This window comes from Camelus bactrianus, chromosome 2 (genome assembly GCF_048773025.1).
Source record: "Camelus bactrianus isolate YW-2024 breed Bactrian camel chromosome 2, ASM4877302v1, whole genome shotgun sequence".
NCBI lineage: Eukaryota > Metazoa > Chordata > Mammalia > Artiodactyla > Camelidae > Camelus > Camelus bactrianus.
In genome coordinates, this window is record NC_133540.1 from 63,654,791 (window position 1) to 63,672,494 (window position 17,704).

General features: G+C 34.6%; 1 protein-coding gene across 6 annotated transcripts in view; it reads left to right on the plus strand.

Moving 5' to 3' along the window:
- Positions 1-17,704, plus strand: part of CENPE (centromere protein E) — a 69,198-nt gene that overhangs the window by 36,759 nt on the left and 14,735 nt on the right. For 4 of the 6 annotated variants that reach the window (XM_045515755.2, XM_074342961.1, XM_045515753.2 and 1 more), the window contains 15 exons: positions 721-1,011; positions 2,268-2,558; positions 2,724-2,882; positions 3,106-3,393; positions 3,497-3,649; positions 3,829-4,116; positions 4,700-4,858; positions 5,045-5,326; positions 5,986-6,144; positions 6,822-7,112; positions 10,561-10,668; positions 12,543-12,761; positions 14,632-14,829; positions 15,240-15,443; positions 15,980-16,198. In XM_045515755.2, the coding sequence (XP_045371711.1) occupies positions 721-1,011; positions 2,268-2,558; positions 2,724-2,882; positions 3,106-3,393; positions 3,497-3,649; positions 3,829-4,116; positions 4,700-4,858; positions 5,045-5,326; positions 5,986-6,144; positions 6,822-7,112; positions 10,561-10,668; positions 12,543-12,761; positions 14,632-14,829; positions 15,240-15,443; positions 15,980-16,198 (3,309 nt within the window). The remainder of the gene's footprint in view (positions 1-720; positions 1,012-2,267; positions 2,559-2,723; positions 2,883-3,105; positions 3,394-3,496; positions 3,650-3,828; positions 4,117-4,699; positions 4,859-5,044; positions 5,327-5,985; positions 6,145-6,821; positions 7,113-10,560; positions 10,669-12,542; positions 12,762-14,631; positions 14,830-15,239; positions 15,444-15,979; positions 16,199-17,704) is intronic. The other 2 variants (XM_045515752.2, XM_045515754.2) reach the window with 2 other exon arrangements.

Below are 17,704 nucleotides of genomic sequence, written 5' to 3' on the forward strand. Positions count from 1 at the left end.
GTGATCACAGAACTTACTTTGCAGTGGAAAGAAGTAATCAATGAATAAGCAGTCAAATGAACAAGATAATTTGAGATAATGGCAAATGCCATGGAGAAAATGAAGCACTGGGGTAACCGGACCAACCTGTGTTAAAAGCCTACTATGTGCCAGGCATTGAGACTGTGGCTATGAATAAGACATTGTTCTTTTTCCCCAATATAGGCATATAAAAAATCCCTCAATTCCAGTATGATAAATGTAGAAATATGATATGCAAAGTTAGATGGTACCACTAGTGGTCATGGGAAAGGGGGATCAATCTGTACCCATAAAAAATATATGAAGTAACATTAGCATTCATCTGAGAATGGGGGCCATTCATTTATTGGGATATAATCTGCTCAACTCTGAAATTTCTCCTGCATTTGGGAACTAGTATAGAAATAAAGTATGCAACTGACTGGATTAATAATTTGTTGGTAAATGTAAGGATTAGTTCACTTTGGATATAAGCTGGAGAAAAAGAAAATTATGACAGAATGTGACTAGCAGAAAAGTCATGAATAGCTTTAGTAGGAATCAAGTGAAAATGAATAAATAGGAATTTGTACTCCATGGTAGACCGTGAGGGTTCAAGGTCACTTTCATTGCTATGGAAAGTAGTCTCACCTTTTCCCTTTAAAAAATTATGATAACACTCTCTATATAGTAACCTTGGTATTTTATGAATATCACAAGATCCCAGTGCTTCATGAGGAACAGGAGCTACTTCCTAATGTGAAAGAAGTCAGTGATACTCAGGAAACAGTGGATCAACTGGAGCTATTGAAAGGACAGTCCAAAGCCAAGGATTCAGCAACACTGGCAGATATAGAAATGGAAAGGCTCAGGTTGACTGAGAACCTTCAAGACAGTCTTGAAGAAATAAAATCTCTAACTAAGGAAAGAGACAACCTTAAAATGACAAACGAAGCACTTCAAGTTGAACGTGACGAGCTAAAAGAAGAGATTAAAGAAACTTTGGCTAAAGTAAGTTTCATCCTTTCCTCCCATTAAATAAGTGTTTTATAAATATCAAGTCTTTGGGAAAGGGGGCATTTGTAGTTATAATGTTATTACCAATTTTCTTTAAGCATCTCTTAAATTATTAAGTGACTGAAAACAGAAATAACTAAAAATTGCTCATAAATAATAAAAAACTATTGAAACAGAGGAAATGTGTCAGGGAAGAGACTATTCCAAATGATTTAGAAAAAGCCGTGCCAAATTACAGGAAAGGATAAAGCCAAAAATGCTATTTTCTTTCCTTCTTTAAACCTGTTTCTCCAGCATTTCATGAGGTATTACTATCTTCCTCATTGATCCAGTCAGAAATCCAGAATCATCCCTACTACTGTCCCTTCCACCCTACTCACTCTGTAATCCAAGTACCAAACCTTGTTGATTTTAAGGGAGGTGTGTATATGTGTGTAAAATCCTTCCACTCTTCTCTCCACATAGCTGATGGCCTAATCCAAGCCATGATTATTTCTTTCCCTGAATTTCTGCATTAGCCGCCTATCTGGTCTCCCCATTCATTTCATACTTCTCTAATTCATTCTCCAAACTGAGCCCAAGGGATCTTTTCTTCTTAAAACCCTTTAATAGCTTATTGTTACTCTTGAAATAAAGACCAGCATCCTTCACACAGTCTATGAGACCCTGGATCCCAGACCCTGCTGATCTCTAGCCCTATTTCATCTCACTCTTTCTCCTGCTCATTGTGCTTCAACAGCTCTAGTCTATTGCTCTTTTTCACCTCATGGCTTCCAGATATTCTAGTCTTCCTTGTTGTATTTCTATACCCCTCTTTGCCTAACTAGTGCTCACAGCCTTCAGATCTCAACTGAAGCTTTCCTTCCCCCAGAAAGCCCTTCCTAACCACTCACAGTAAGTTAGATTTGCCACTGGTACCCTGAAAGAACCCAGCTCCTCTGTTTGGTAAGATTTGGTATAATATCTGTCTTTTCCCCTAAAGTATGTAAGTCTCAAAAAAACAGATCATGTAAAGTCTCATTTACCATTTCATCTCCAGCTTAATAGGATATTGACAGCACAGTGAGTTCTCAGTAAATAAGTATTAAATATCTGAATAATGGAAGAGTAGATGAGTGGAAAGATTGCTCTGTAAATGAGCCATTGAATCCCTGACTTAATTGTTTTACAAAGTATCCTTACTTCTTTTTCCCTAAAATAAAATAAAGTATCTCTGGATATCAACTGTATTGTTGTATGATTCTCTTAAGATCCAAGCATCTCAAAACAAACAAGAACAGTCCTTCAATATGGAAGAAAAGGACAATGAGATTAAGAAAATTATGAGTGAGACTGATCAACTGAAGGAGCAACTCAAAGCCAAAGATTCAGCACTACTAAGGCTAGAAATGGAAAAGCTCAAGTTGTCTGAGAGACTTCAGAAAAGTCATGATGAAGTGAAATCTACAGCTAAGGAGAGAGATGACCTACAGAGGCTACAAGAAGTTCTTCAATCTGAAAGGAACCAACTACAAGAAAACATAAGAGAAATGATAGCTAAAGTAAGTTTCATCCTTCCACTCATGTGTGTGTCTGTTGTATTTTTTTTTTTAATATTCTGTAAGCAAGTATCTTAGTAAAAAATAAACCTCTGGGGAAAAGGAATTAGTTATAGTGTAATGATTATAATGTTTTCAAATTTCTTACAACTTCCTTTCATAATAAAGCACCTAGAAATGGAAGAAGAACTTCAAGTTGCTTATTGTCACCTGAAAGAACAGGAGGAAACTATTGATAAACTCAGAGTGGATCTTTCAGAGAGGGAAACTGAAATATCAAGCATTCAAAAGAAATTAGAAACAACAAATGATGCATTACAGAAAAAGGTAAATTTGGGGTGAAGGAACAGTGGGAGAAAAGTTACAGGCGGTGGCTAACAGGATTACAAAGACTACTGTTTACCTCCTAATTGTTTTGGAAAGCATCCTGGATTTCTTTCCTTAAAAAAAAGTATATTTACATATAAATATACACATAAATAAGCACACGTTTATATGTGTGTACATATGTATATTTTTGGCTATTAACTTATTTTATTATTATCTTAAGACTCAAGAGCTACATGAAAGACAGGAACAATTTATTAGGATCAAAGAAGTCAGTGAGACTGAGGAAAACATGAGTGAACTGGAACAGTTAAAGGAGCATCTCAAAGCCGAAGATTCATCACTACAAAGAATAGAAAACGAGAGGCTCGAGTTGACTGAGAGACTTCAGGCAAGTCAAGAGGAAATAAAAACCATAATTAAGGAAAGAGATGAACTGAAAAGAGTGCAGGAGGCCCTTCAAATGGAGAGAGACCAACTCAAAGAAAACATTAAAGAAATTGTAGCTGAAGTGAGTTTCCCTCTTGTAATGTTTTTTGGATGTAAAAACAGTGTTAAGGTGATAATGATGATGTTCACTATTAAGTTTTAATAATTTTTCTCCAATCATAAAGGGACAGAAAATCAAAGATGAACTAAAAACTACTTACGGTCTTCTGAAGGAGTACCAAGAAACCATTAATGCAGGGAGTAATTCCGAGAAGACAGATCAAGGAGCAAATATTCAGAGAGACTCAGGAATTTCAGATGATGAATTACAGGAAAAGGTAGGTCTTGTTTGGTTAAGTTGGAAAATGACATCTGATTATTGTATTCCTCATCTACCTTATGGAAGAAAATAGTGTATACATTAGACTAAAATGTAAAAATGATTGCCTTAATTTAGAAAGTTCTTTTTTACTAAAAATGTATGCCTATCTCCTAACTTGTTTTACGATTTTCTCAGGTTCAAGAACTTCAAGAAGAAGAACATCAACTTCTTAAGATGAAAGATGTCAGTGAGACTCAGGACAAAATGTGTGGAATAGAAAACTTTAAGCAGCAACTTGAGGCCCAAAAATCAGCTCTGGAAAATACAGAAATGGAGAACAGAAGGTTAACTCAGAGACTCCACAAACATCTTGAAGAAATAAAGTCTGTTACAAAAGAAAGAGATGACCTTAGGAGCGTGGAGGAGACTCTCAAAGTAGAGAGAGACCAGCTCAATGAAAACCTAAGAGAAACCATAATCAAAGTGAGTTACCATCTTTCCCCAACTGGAAAATATCACATTGTGTCTTAAAAGAACCATGAGTGATAGAGTTGGTGAGAATGTAAAATTGATCCAACCTTGAGGAAGGCTGAAGGAGGAATATATGATAGTATCTTCCAAATTTTTCAGTAAGTGTATGCATTGACCCAATAATTGCTATTTATCTTGTACACATTAGCACAGTTGTGCAAAAAGTATTTGTAGGATGATATTCACTGCAGCAAGTTGCAATAACAAAATTGAAAAAAAGAAAACAAAAAAAGGAAAAATTCTAACTATCCATTAGTAGGGACTGGTTAAATAAATGCAGCACATTCAGACCATAGAATAGCAAGCCCCAGGTAAAGAGTGAAGTAGAGCTGATTTAGAAATAATCCTGATGGGGAGAAAAAGTAAGTTATGGAGGAGTATATCTGGAATATATTGACATCTAAAAGTCACTTAGAGGAAGAGAACTGTGGGGCCTAAAGAGGGAGGGGAATTTTTACTTCTAACCCTATACTTTTCTACACACTGTTGAATTGTATTATTCTGAATGTATTATTTTTCTTTCTCTAATATAAAGGACCTGGAAAAACAAGAGGAACTAAGAATTGCCCACATGAGTCTGAAAGAACATCAAGAAACTATCAATAAACTCAAAGGAACTGTTTCAGAGAAGACAGATGAAATATCAAATATCCAAGTGGATTTAGAAAACACAAAAACTGCCTTCAACGCACAGGTATTTCTTCTGATATCTAAGTAACTGAGAGTTTAGATCAGATCTTTTGTATAATGAAATAGGATATGAGCGTTTAATATTGAAATAAGTAAAGATTTGCCTATTCAATTTAGAAAGTATTCTTCAGCTTTTTCTCTTTTTCTCTGTATCTGTCTACATCCTAACCTATTATATGATTATCTTAAGATCCAAGAACTTCAGGAGAAAGAAGATCAACTTCTTAAGGTGAAAAATGATCTCAGGGAAAGTATGGATCAAACAGAGCAACTAAAGAAGCAATTACAGGCTCAGGCTTCAACCCACGAAAGTATTGAAACAGAGAAATTAAGATTGACACAAAAACTTCATGAAAACATTGAAGAAATAAAATCTGTTACTAAGGAAAGAGATGACCTAAGAAGAATGGAGGGAATCCTCAAAATGGAGCGAGACCAGCTCAGGGAAAGCCTCAGAGAAACAGAAGCTAAAGTAAGTTACACTCATTCCTCTTCCCAGCGAGTAACTGTGATGTTTTCCTTCCATCAATGAACCCTTCTTTGAAATGAGTGGTACTTTGGATGAGAGTGAACTGATAACCTTTTAGGTAGGTAATTTGGTATCATTGTTGAAAATTTTAAATTCTGTAACCAGCATTTTTTTTTGTGGACTTTATCCTATATGTACACTTACTCAGTTGTTAAGATAAAGGAAAAAATATATATATATGTATATAAACACATACATACACCATAAGGTGGTTCATCATAGCGATTTGTGATTTAAAAAATAGGAAGTAACCTGAATGTCCATCACAAGGAAACTGGATAAATAGGACCAATATGTCGGAATACTATGCAACCCTTAAAAATGAAATAGATTTAAATGTCCTAATTTGAAGCCCAAAATAACCCTGACAAAGAAAAGTAAGCTGTAGAACAGTATGTTTGCCTCTGAAAAGTATGAATACAATGTGGGGAGGTAAGGGTGGGGAAGGGAAAGCCTATAACTTTATAACAACATCAAAGATGTAGTGTAAGAAGTAAAAGATTTATTATTTTTACTAAGAAAATGTGTCATTTTCATTAAAAAGAAAATACTAGTTAACATTAAGATATGTCATTGTTTTTGAAATTTTTCTAATAATAAAGGACCTGGAAAAGCAAGAGGAACTAAGAATTTCTCACGTCCATCTGAAAGAGCACCAGGAAATTATTGATAAACTCAGAGGGATTGTTTTTGAGAAGACAGATGAAATATCAACTATGAAAATAGATTTAGAAAATTCTAATGCTAAATTACAAGAAAAGGTATTAAGGGGGCAGGGGGCCTATTTGTTTGGGTAGCTGATTTATTCCTAGAATAAATAGTAATGCCTAAAACCCTTTGGGGATGCAAAATTGTTTAGCCACGTTAGAAAACAGCTTGGTAGTGTTTACTAACACTGAACCATATCATATACCTGCCTGTAGCCCAGCATTCCCACTCTTTGGTATGTAACCTAAGAGGAAGGAGTGCGCACTTCCACATAAAGATGTACAAGAATGTTCGCAGCAGCTGCAATCATAATCACAAAAACCTGAAAACAGCCTAAATGCCTATCAAAGGAGAACGGATAAATACATGGTGATTTTTAGGTTTAAAAGCAGGCATACTAATATAGGATGGTAAAGGTCAAAATAGTGGTTCATTCTAAAAGGGGCACACAAGAACCTTATAGTAAGGTAAGTAAATGTTCTATATTATATTTTAATCTGACTTGTAGTTACATAGCTGTATACATATGTCAAGAATAATTGAGCTGTATACACATAAGATTAGTGTGTAATTACGTATATTATACCTCAAAAGAAAGTAAATCCTCTGTGGAATTATGCAGAATATTAATGAGTGACATGGGAAGACTATTGTCTCAATCAGTTTAGAAACTGTTCTTTATCCTTCCTAAGAAACCATCTATATCCTGACATGTTATTTTATGATTAAGATCCAAGAACTTAAAGCAAATGAACATCAACTTTTTAAGTTAAAAGAAGGTGTCAGTGAGACACAGAAAAAAATGTGTGAAATGGAGAGACTGAAGAAAGAATTCAAGGCCCAGAGTTTAACTTTGAATAAAATAGAAATGGAGAACTTAAATTTGGCCCAGAAACTTCATGAAAGCCTTGAAGAAATGAAATCTGTAATGAAAGAAAGAGATGACCTAAGGAGAGCAGAAGAGACTCTCAGACTGGAGAGAGATCGACTCAAGGCAGACCTACAAGGAACCATAGCTAGAGTGAGTTGTGTTCTTTCTTCCTGTCAAGTGAGCGTGTTTTTAATAAAAGAAGTTTGAAAAAATGTGATACTGTGGGTAAAAATTTAAATGTTACAATCTTTTAAGGAGACAGTTTGACAATATCATTTTAAAAATTTATCAGTATATATATTTGCTACATCAGTTCCACTTGTAGGAATTTATCCTACCAATATATTCACATATTTGGGCAGAAATACAACCGCATTCACTGCAACATTGTTTGTGATGAACAAAATCACAAACAATCCAAGTGTCTGCCAGTAAGGCACAGGCTAACCTAAGTGGGGTTCATCTGTATAGTGGAATATTAAGCATAAGAATGAGACACTCTTTGTGTGATACTGATTTAGAAACTTGTCCAAGTGATATGAAATGTGAAAAGTAAGTGGCAGAGTGCATGTAACAGGACTGGGATGGGTGTGGCTAAGGACAGGAACTTTTACTTTATGTCCTCTGTACTGTTCTAATTTGCGGGATGACATGATGGTTGTTTGTAAGTATGAGCATGTATTTTTTAAGACTTTGTTTAACTAGTCCATTGTTAAGAAAAGGTGATGTGCCTTTATATCATATTTCTCAATTTCTTCTAATAATAAACGATCTGGAAACACAAGAGCAACTAAAAATTGCTCATATGCATTTGAAAGAACACCAAAAAACTATCGGTAAATTCAGAGAGAGAGTTTCAGGAAAGACATCTCAGATTTCAAATATTCAAAAGGATTTAAATAAATCAAAAGATGAATTACAGGAAAAGATAGATGGTGTTTTGTTCTTTGGGGGAGTAACTGTCTCCAGAATTACTTACAGAATGAGGAGGAATATAGATACAGATAACGTCAATATAGATTATATACGAACATATACTATAGACACTATTTTCCTTTCTTGAAGGAATTCTGTTTGCATTCTAACTTGTTTTATAATTATGTCAAGAGCCAAGAACTTCAGAAAAAAGAGCTTCAGCTTCTTAAAATGAAAGAAGGTGTCATTAAAATTCGTAAAAAAGTGAATGAAATGGGACAACTGAAGAAGCAATTTGAGGCCCAAAATTTATCTATGCAAAGTATGAAAATGGATAACATACACTTGACTAAGAAACTTTATGAAAGCCTTGAAGATAAAAGAATTATAGCTAAGGAAAGAGATGAGCTAAGGATGATAAAAGAGTTTCTCAAAATGGAAAGAGACCAATTCAGAGAAACCTTAAGACAGATGATAGTTGGAGTGAGTTCAGAATCTTCCCCTATTTAGTAACTATTTATAAGAATCAAGCTTTTTAAAAGGGTAATGTTTTGTTTTGTATTTCCTAGAAATGTCTACAAACAGTAAATGATAATGGGGGAAACTAACTGTTAATTATAATTTTCACACAAATAGAAAATACAGTTTTAAAAGAAGCAAAAATGTTTTTCAGAAAATACATTTTTTTTGGTAAGAACTTTTTTACTTAAGTGTAGTTGATATACAATATTATATGAATTTCAAGTGTACAAAAATAGTGATTTGCAATTTTTAAAGGTTATACTCCACTTCTAGTTAATGTAAAATATTGGCTATATTCCCAGTGCTGTACACTCTATCTGTATAGCTTATTTTATACATAATAGTTTTTACTTCTTAATTCCCTACACTTATGCTGTCCCTTCCCCATTCCCTCTCCCCACTGGTAACCACTGGTTTGTTCTTTATATATGTGAGTCTACTTCTTTTTTGTTATGTTCACTAGTTTGTTGTATTTTTTAGATTCCACATATAAATTATTTGTACAGTGTTTGTCTTTTTCTGTCTTACTTATTTCACTAATCATAATACCCTCTAAAGTCCATCCATGTTGCTACAAATGGCAAAATTTCATTTTTTTAACACCTTTATTGTGGTATGATTCCTGTACAGTAAACTAGACATATTTCAGATGTACACTTTGATGAATTTTGATCGATGTGTACAACAATGAAACCACTATCACAATCAAGATGTCTAACATTTCCATCACTCCCCAAGCGGTGCAGTTTTCAAATTTCCAATTTATCCCTGCTCACCCCCTTTAACTCTTGGTAACCATAAGTTTGTTTTCTATGTCTGTGAGTCTGATAAGTTCGTTTGTATCTCTTTTTTTAGATTCCACATATAAGTTATATCATATGGCATTTTCTTTCTCTTTCTGACTTACTGCACTTACAGTGATGATCTCCAGGTCCATCCATGTTGCTGCAAATGGCACTATTTTATTTTTTATGGCTAAGTAGTATTCTATTGTGTAAATATATACCACATCTTCTTTATCCATTCATCTGTTGATGGACATCTAGGTTCCTTCTTTATCTTGAGAGTTGTAAATAATGCTGCTATAAACATTGGGGCACATGTATCTTTTTGAATTAGTGTTTTTGTTTTTCAGAAAGTACCTTTTAATTCACTAGTTTTAAGAAAAGATTTGTTAAATAAAGCAGACTATTTTCTTCAATGTAGTTTTTGAAAAGGTTTTTAAGCCAAGAAGTAGCGTCATTCTCAATAGAGAAATATTTGAATATCAGAAAGATGAAATATCTCATTTCTACCTCTACGTGATAGAGTTTTAAACATAGGCTCTAGTTAGACGTTAGAAGGAAAAAAGGCAAGATGAGTATAAAAAAGGAAGTTTTTCTAATACGGCTTTTTATAGACATTCAGATTTCAGAATCACATCTTCAGAAACCTAATTGAATCCCGCTATAGAATTCAGACAAATAAGAAATTGTATGAAATCTATAAAAGTTTTTTTTGTTCTCATATTTCATTCTCATGTTCATCATTGTCTCATAGTAAAGAAATAATAAGGTAGAAAGCAGTATCATTTGTAATTTCAGTAGAAATATCAGACACTTGAGAATCATCTTTGTGTGGGCCTAACTAAATTTATAGAGACCCAGTTCATTTAACAAATATTTATTAAACAGTGTTTTGTTTTGCACTTCTAATCAGAAATACAAAATATAAACAGGATATGCATTTTCTGTTTCAAGGTGCTTCAAAGACTATATGAACAGGGCTTGGAACACCATAGGTAATAGACTTGGTTTTGTTAGCAAAATAATTTGGCAGCAGTGATTCTAAGGCAGAGACTTGGAAGAGTAGGAAATGGAGATAAACCCAAAATCCAGTTTGCAGCTATAAATGGTAAAGGAACAAATCCTGTCTTCCAAAAATATGTGGTTTTCCCACTTCTTTTTCCAATGAGTTGAGGTTACTTACTACAAGACTTAGTGGTACTATTATGTACTAAATGAATTTTTCTGAGCCTTTTTAGCATTACTTTTGAGTTACATGTGTGATATTTAATTCCATTATTGAAAGGATATAAAAATATAATTTAGAAAGTATATGAGTAGATTTAATATGTGAATATAGTTACAGCTGAAGTCTCCTTTATTTCTTTGTATCAAAGCAGGATCAACAGAACCACAGAGAAGTAGTAAAATATGAGAAAAAACTGCAATGTGATGGAAACCAACATCTTACAGAAAGGCTAAAAGAAAAGTGCTTTAGGATAAAAGTAAGTGCTCTCCTGTTAAAATTACAAATGAATATCTATACCCTTCCAAAGGCCTAATGTGGAATGAGTAGATAATACTCAGAATTTTTCTGAACTTTAGTACAAGTATGTATGTGTACACATACGTACATACACTACACACACAAAACGGGTTCGTGATTTTAAGTCCTCGCTGGAAAGGAGATACTTGAGCATATACCTGAAAGAGGTAAAGGATCAAGACACACGGCATCCAGGGAAAGATCAGTCTAAGCAGAGGGAACAGCGGGTACAAGGCTTCTGAAGCGAAAGCCTGTCTGGTGGGTTTCAGGAACATCAGGAAGGGGAAGCAGCTCATTAGAAGTGAGGTCAAGAGGTAATGGGGAGGAAGCAGGCTCTGGGCCTGAAGAGAACGTTGGGTTTTATTCTGAGTAAGATGCAAACTCCTTAGAAAATCTGACCCCAGAGAGACACAATCTGAGTTATGTTTTAAAAGAATGGCTATGATTGTTGTGTTGAAAATGATTGGAAGCAGGAGGACCATTTGAAAAGCTAATCTCAGTAACCCAGGGAAGGCGACGGCGGCCCAGCCTGAAGAGGCAGCAGTGGAAGCAGTGAGAGGTGTGTGGATACAGAGTATGTTGAGGGCAAAGCAACATGAGTTACTGTCGCCTCTGTGAAAGTGCAGAGTCCCTGAGGACTTTCTGTGGTGTTTATGGTGTGTCACCTGGCACAATTCCTGACAGAAGTCAGCATTCAGTTTTTGTTTATTAAAAGTACAGTGAATGACCACAGTGTGCTCCATACCATAACGTGATTCATTGTAAAGTCAAAGGCAGAATCCCCTCTCCAACATCCCAGATTAATGAACATCTACATAGCCTTTCCTTAACTTACTAAAGAGAGCTCCTTGTTGTCAGAAGCCCCTTTTTCTATAGTTTAACACCCTGAACTAAATATGTTAGTACATTATTGTAGCAACTTGAACTTAACGTGTTCCTCCACCCATACTCTGACCAAGGGGTCGCCTGCCTGGCATCTAGTCACTTGAGTTTATGGGCCCTGGCCCCTTGAGTGTCTACCACATGCAGGCACTGTACTGGGTGCTTCAACTCATGAGATGGTAGTATTGCTCCATTTATGAACAAAGAAACTGAGACCCTGAGAAGAAGTTTAGTGGTTGCCCAAGGTCACATAGCTAGTAAATTGGTGGAATCAGGATTTAAAACCAAATGTGACAAAGTGTAAAACTTGGGTATAGAAGCATTTTTACAAATATAATTTTATTTCCTTTAAGCCATAATGTCTATATGGTTTATAGATTACATAGATATAGATACTATTTAATATTTGATCCCCTAGAAAGCCCATGGCAATTATTGTAGTCTTCATTTTGTAATTGTGAAAATGACTCAGTGGTTTCCCCCATCAGCAAGTGGCAGAGCTAGAACCTGAACTCAGACTCTGAACGAAGGTTAGAAAACTTGGATTCTAGGCAGGTAATAGAAATGTGTGAAGAGGCTCCACCAAGTTGATAAATACTAGTTTGATTCTTAGTCACTTGTTCTGTGCGCTCACTCACACTGCCTACTGGAAACTTAAGCCAGCACTCAGTCTTGAGCTGCAGTGCATACTAGATTGAATTAACTCAAACTTCCCTTCAGACTTTGTAAATACACTTTCAAATCATAGATGTTTAAAAGACCAAAAGGAAATGCATCAAAATGGTAGCAATGCTTGTTTCTGATTTTCTTTGTTATATTTGTTTAAATTTTTTAAACTTCTGTCCTATAAAAAGTATTAAAGCATTAAGTTTTGTTAAAATTCTAGGGCTGGGACTATTTCTTGTTAATTAGAATGAATTGTTAAATTGAATAAATTTTAATTTTCTTTAGGAACTTCTTAAGAGATACTCAGAAATGGATAATCATTATGAATGCATAAATAGATTGTCTCTTGACTTGGAGAAGGAAATTGAAACCCAAAAAGAGCTTTCAGTTAGAGTAAAAGCAAACCTCTCACTTCCATATCCACAAACCAAACAAATTCAAAAACTTCTCACTGCAAACCAGAGATGTTCCATGGAATTCCATAGAGTCATGAAGAAACTTCAGGTACCATCTTTCCTAGTAATATCTTTGTAACAGCTGTAAATTTCTATTACAAACTTTTATGTGTTTAAGTCCTGCTTTGGGTGTTGGCAAATTTTTGCTATTCAGTGTATTTATTACTAAATTAAAGATTGTGTGGGTCTAAGAACAGTATGTGCAATATCCTCAATGCACCTAGGACCTGTTTATTCAACAAAACCTGAGCTTTTACCTGTGGGCTTAGACACTGTCCAGATGTTTAGGAGACAGGTATGAATAACATCTCAAGGATCTCATAGTAAGTGAGGCAGACAAGTAAACAAGTAATGAGTGTAGCAAAAGAAGTATGTGCAGATTATATGATGTAACCAGATAAAAAGTTAGAGAAGATAGGACTGTAGTGGAAGATGGACTCAGGCAATAAAGCTTGGAGTTCATTTTGTAGATGAGGCAGAGCCATTGGACAGTTATTTTAAGGTAGTGGCAATAATATGTTCAGATTATCATTTTAGATAATTCCCTACAAAGAACAAATGAGTTTGTGGAGGTTAAGGCTAGTGGCCGAGAGAAGAGACAAGAGGCAGTTACAGTGGTCCCGATGATATATTGTGGGTGACTATGCTACTAGGGAAAGATCCATAGGGATGGAGATTACAATATTATAAAAGGAGTCCATGTGATTGGTAGTGAAGGTAAAGGAGAGAAGTTTAGATTGAGCCCCAGGATTTGGGCTTAGCCAGGTTTGTGAATAGTGTTACCATTAACTGAGATAAAGAGGAAGGAGAGATCAGGTGTTTAGTTTGAAATGTTGTGAGGTAAAAATACCTATGACAGAACATCCAAGAAGAAAGACCAAGTAGGCATTTAGTTAAAAGTCTGAGGTTTGTCAGGAAAAAAGTCAGAGCTAAAGATAAAGATTTGGGATTCATATAGGTGATAGATTGCACAGCTTGAGTAAGTCAGCCAGAAAGCATAATAGAGGAATAAGAGTTGGAGGATAAGATAAGAACTCCAGAAAAGATAATTATTCAAGAAGCAGTTACAGAAAAGAGAGCAACGTGTGGATTCAGGTTTGGAAAAGTCAAACAGACAGGAGAGAACCAAGTAAAAGTGCTATCGCTCAACTCACTAGAGGAGAGTATGTCAAAGATGAGTGGTCATGAGTGGCCGAAGCTTCAGACAGACAGAATGTGGATTGGAGAGATCTCAATTTGTTGATAATAGAACACACTGATGACTTTTGTCAGAGTAGTTTTAGTTGAGTGGTTAGTGAAGAGGCCAAATTATGAGATGTTAAGGAATGGTGAAAGTTAAAGAGGTGGAGTATCTGCCCTGCCTGGGTAAATTGTCCCTCAGGCCCTGACATCTGTAAATCTTGGCAATCAGATATCCACAGCTTATTGAGGAGATCCATGAAACATAGGGCATTCAATTTATTGTCACTTTAAAGCCAAACATCTAAATATGCTTGAGAAGAGAATCTTGAGGCATGTCACACTCATTTTGGTTACCCAATCAAGGTGGGCAGAAGATGTTGAAAATGAATGTCAGGTGGGAAACCTAGGTAGTTGATGATGTAATTAACCAAAAATGGGGCAATAGAAAAAGGGAAAGGAATCATGCACATTTTAAAGCTATTGAATTTGAGTTAATTGTAGGACATCCATGAGGTATATCCAGGGGGAAGTCAGAAATATGGAAGGCCTGGAAGTTATTCTCCCAAGAGAATAAGAGGAAAAAATTGGGAATAAAGGCTCTTTCCTTCTTTCTCACTTACCAGAGGATATAGATAATTAAGAAATGCCATCCTACCTCATAGTCTCAGAGGTTTGAAATTTCATCTAAATGTGATAAAAGTTTTCATTTCCCAATTTGTTTAATGTTTTTCTACAAGTACGTGTTAAGCCATGTTACAAAGATAAAGGAAGAACAACATGAATCCATCAATAAATTTGAAATGGCTTTTATTGATGAAGTAGAAAAGCAAAATGAACTGCTAATGAAAATACAGAACCTTCAACAAGATTATGATGTACCGCCCAGAGAATTAAGAGACCTCAAATTGAGCCAGAATATGGATCTACATATTGAGGTATAGTTTGCTTATAATGTGTTTAATTAGATTTCAAGCCTTTTTATCAAGTAGAAAAGGTACATTTCATGTTTAGAGTCATTTTCATTTATCAAAGTTAAAAATTGGTTGCAGAATGACAGCTGGCCAGATGTAAAGAGTGCCAGGTAATAGTCTAGCCTCTTTTCAGAACCCAAAGATACAGAAAATAGATGTAATATCAGCAGGTGAAAATTCATGGAACCCCAGAATAAGTTTGCTAATGCTTTCTAAAACTTCCTACATCTGTGACTAGGAGTCAGAATATATTTTCTTCAAAATATTAAGAATGCGAGATCAGTAAGGTGTTTTCCCCTTTTTATGATATTAGTATGCTATTATAGATAAAGACTTTTCCAATGTTCAGGCAATTCAATGCTTATTTTTCACAGGAAATTCTCAAGGATTTTTCGGAAAGTGATTTCCATAGCATAAAGACTGAATTTCAGCAAGTACTAAGTAATAGGAAAGAAATGACCCAGTTTTTGGAAGAATGGTTGAATACTCATTTTGATGTAGAAAAGCTTAAAAACGGCATTCAGAAAGAAAACGATAGGATTTGTCAAGTAAATAACTTCTATAATAACAAAATAATTGTAAGTAATAATTTTCTAGTGCTACCTCTTTCTTTTTGTTGTTGTCTGCTTTATTTTTTCTACCTCATTCATAAAAGAACTTAGAGCAACTTACTTTTAAGTATTTTTTTTTAATTTGTATATGCTCTGTGAAAAAAACTGACTCTGTAAAACATCTCCTACCTCTATCTAATGTATTAGGAAAATTAAATACTTATTTATACTTGTAGAGAAGATAACAAAATCTTGGTGTGTAACAATCAGTTTCCTCTTGTGGAATCTGGAATCTTTTTGCCATTCTCCTCTTTCCTTTCTCACTTCTCACTGCTTCTGTAGGGACATCCTTTTCCCCAAGTAGCATCAGACAAGGTGAGACGTGAGCCTATTTCACGGTTATAGGCAGCAACTGTGGGAAATCCCTAGACAAGCTGTTTTAAAATGTTCTGAATAATGAATTTCAGCATATGCCTTGTCCTAGAATTCTAGTATTTTCAGAGTATTTTTCTTTAATATGTAATTCATTTTACACCTATAATGGTGTTTTTACTATCCAATAGGCCATAATGAATGAGTCAACAGAGTTTGAAGAAAGAAATGCTACCATAGGCAAAGAATGGGAACATGATCTAAAATCAATGAAAGAGAATAATGAAAAACTGTTTAAAGACTTCCAAACTTTGAGGATCTCCCTGACTTCTGGTGCCCTTGTTAATCCTACTACACAAGATGATAAGAATCTTCATGTTACATCAAGAGCTACACAGCAAGCCACAGAGGTTTGTACTTTCTTATAAGATGTTTTCCAATTTGCAGCTTCACCACAGAGTTAAATGCACTTAACATCTTATATAACATTTATATATAACATTTCAGAGAAAAATTGTAGTATTGAATGTGTTAAGGAACATGCGACCATCTTTGTGTATGTGTAATGGGCTTGTTTTTTAAATATTGTGACCATCATTCAACTAATTATAAAGCTAGACATGATCTAAGACCTCCCCTTTAGATTATGAAACAGAAGTAGCTCATAGCTTAATTTGATTAGTAGGTACCTACATCACTTAAGGTATTATTACCATACAGTATGTTTCCTAAATCATGTTACTTTCTATTAAACGATAATCTGTGTCTATGTACAGATCTAGCTTAGGGGAAAAGAGCAATTTAGCTTTTCTCTAACTGTCATCAGTGTTTTTAATATTGGTTAATATTTTAATTGAATTAAAAATAGAAGAGGCTAAAAATACAACAGATTTCTTAAGCAGATTAACCTGTATCCAAAAATCAGTATGTTATTTGAATGATCCAGTTACTTTATCAACTACCCTTACTTGGGAATCTGTAAAGCAATAATGCTATTTAATTTTGTTAGCACACAAAATGACTTAGTGGGGAACCCAAGAGTAAATTATAATTTCTCATTTTTACCAAAATAAACACTTATAATAAAACATCAACCATTAATTTAATAATTACCAGTGGAAACTAGAAGGTCACTAGTGTATAGTTTATTGATTTGCTGATCACTGCAGACATCAGTCAGCTGGCAGAGGTAAAATTGTGGACATTTGAAACCCATCTACCACAGCAATAAGATAAAGAAACAGAGGTGACCCAGAAAGTGACCTATCATATAAACAAATAATATGCTATTAGTTTGATAATTATGCTAAATTACGGTAGTGTGGTAATGATGCAGGAATAGATAAGGAGAGTAGTTTGGTAATGATGCAGAAATAGACAAACAGAGCATGGGAATAAAACCTGCTCAGCAGTAAACCCAAATAAGTCTGAGGGTTTAGTGTATGATAATGGTAAACTCAGTGGGGAAAAGATGATTTACTTAATGTTTGATTCAGAACAGCAAGCTAGCTAACTGGAAAAAAATGTCTGGATTTCTGCCTCACTCATTAAACAAAAGTAAGTTCTGAGTAGGCCAAAAAGAAACACATTTTCCAGTAAAACCTGCATATGTGTGTATGTGAATAATCTTATAAATATGAACAAAGTTAGGTATTTAAATTCAGGTATTTTTGTACTTGGAAAAAACTGGAAATAACTTTAATGTTCATTAGTAGTCAATTTCCTTGAAATTAGATGTATGTATCCATTAAAACAAAAATGTGAGAGATCTATGTGTATTGATAATGGAAAGATCTGGACAATATATTGTCTTTTTTTTTTTAAGCAGAACTATATATTTAGTATGTTCCTACTGGGTGTATGATCAGCATATTTATGAACTGAATACTCACTTATGCTTAGATACACATAGAAAA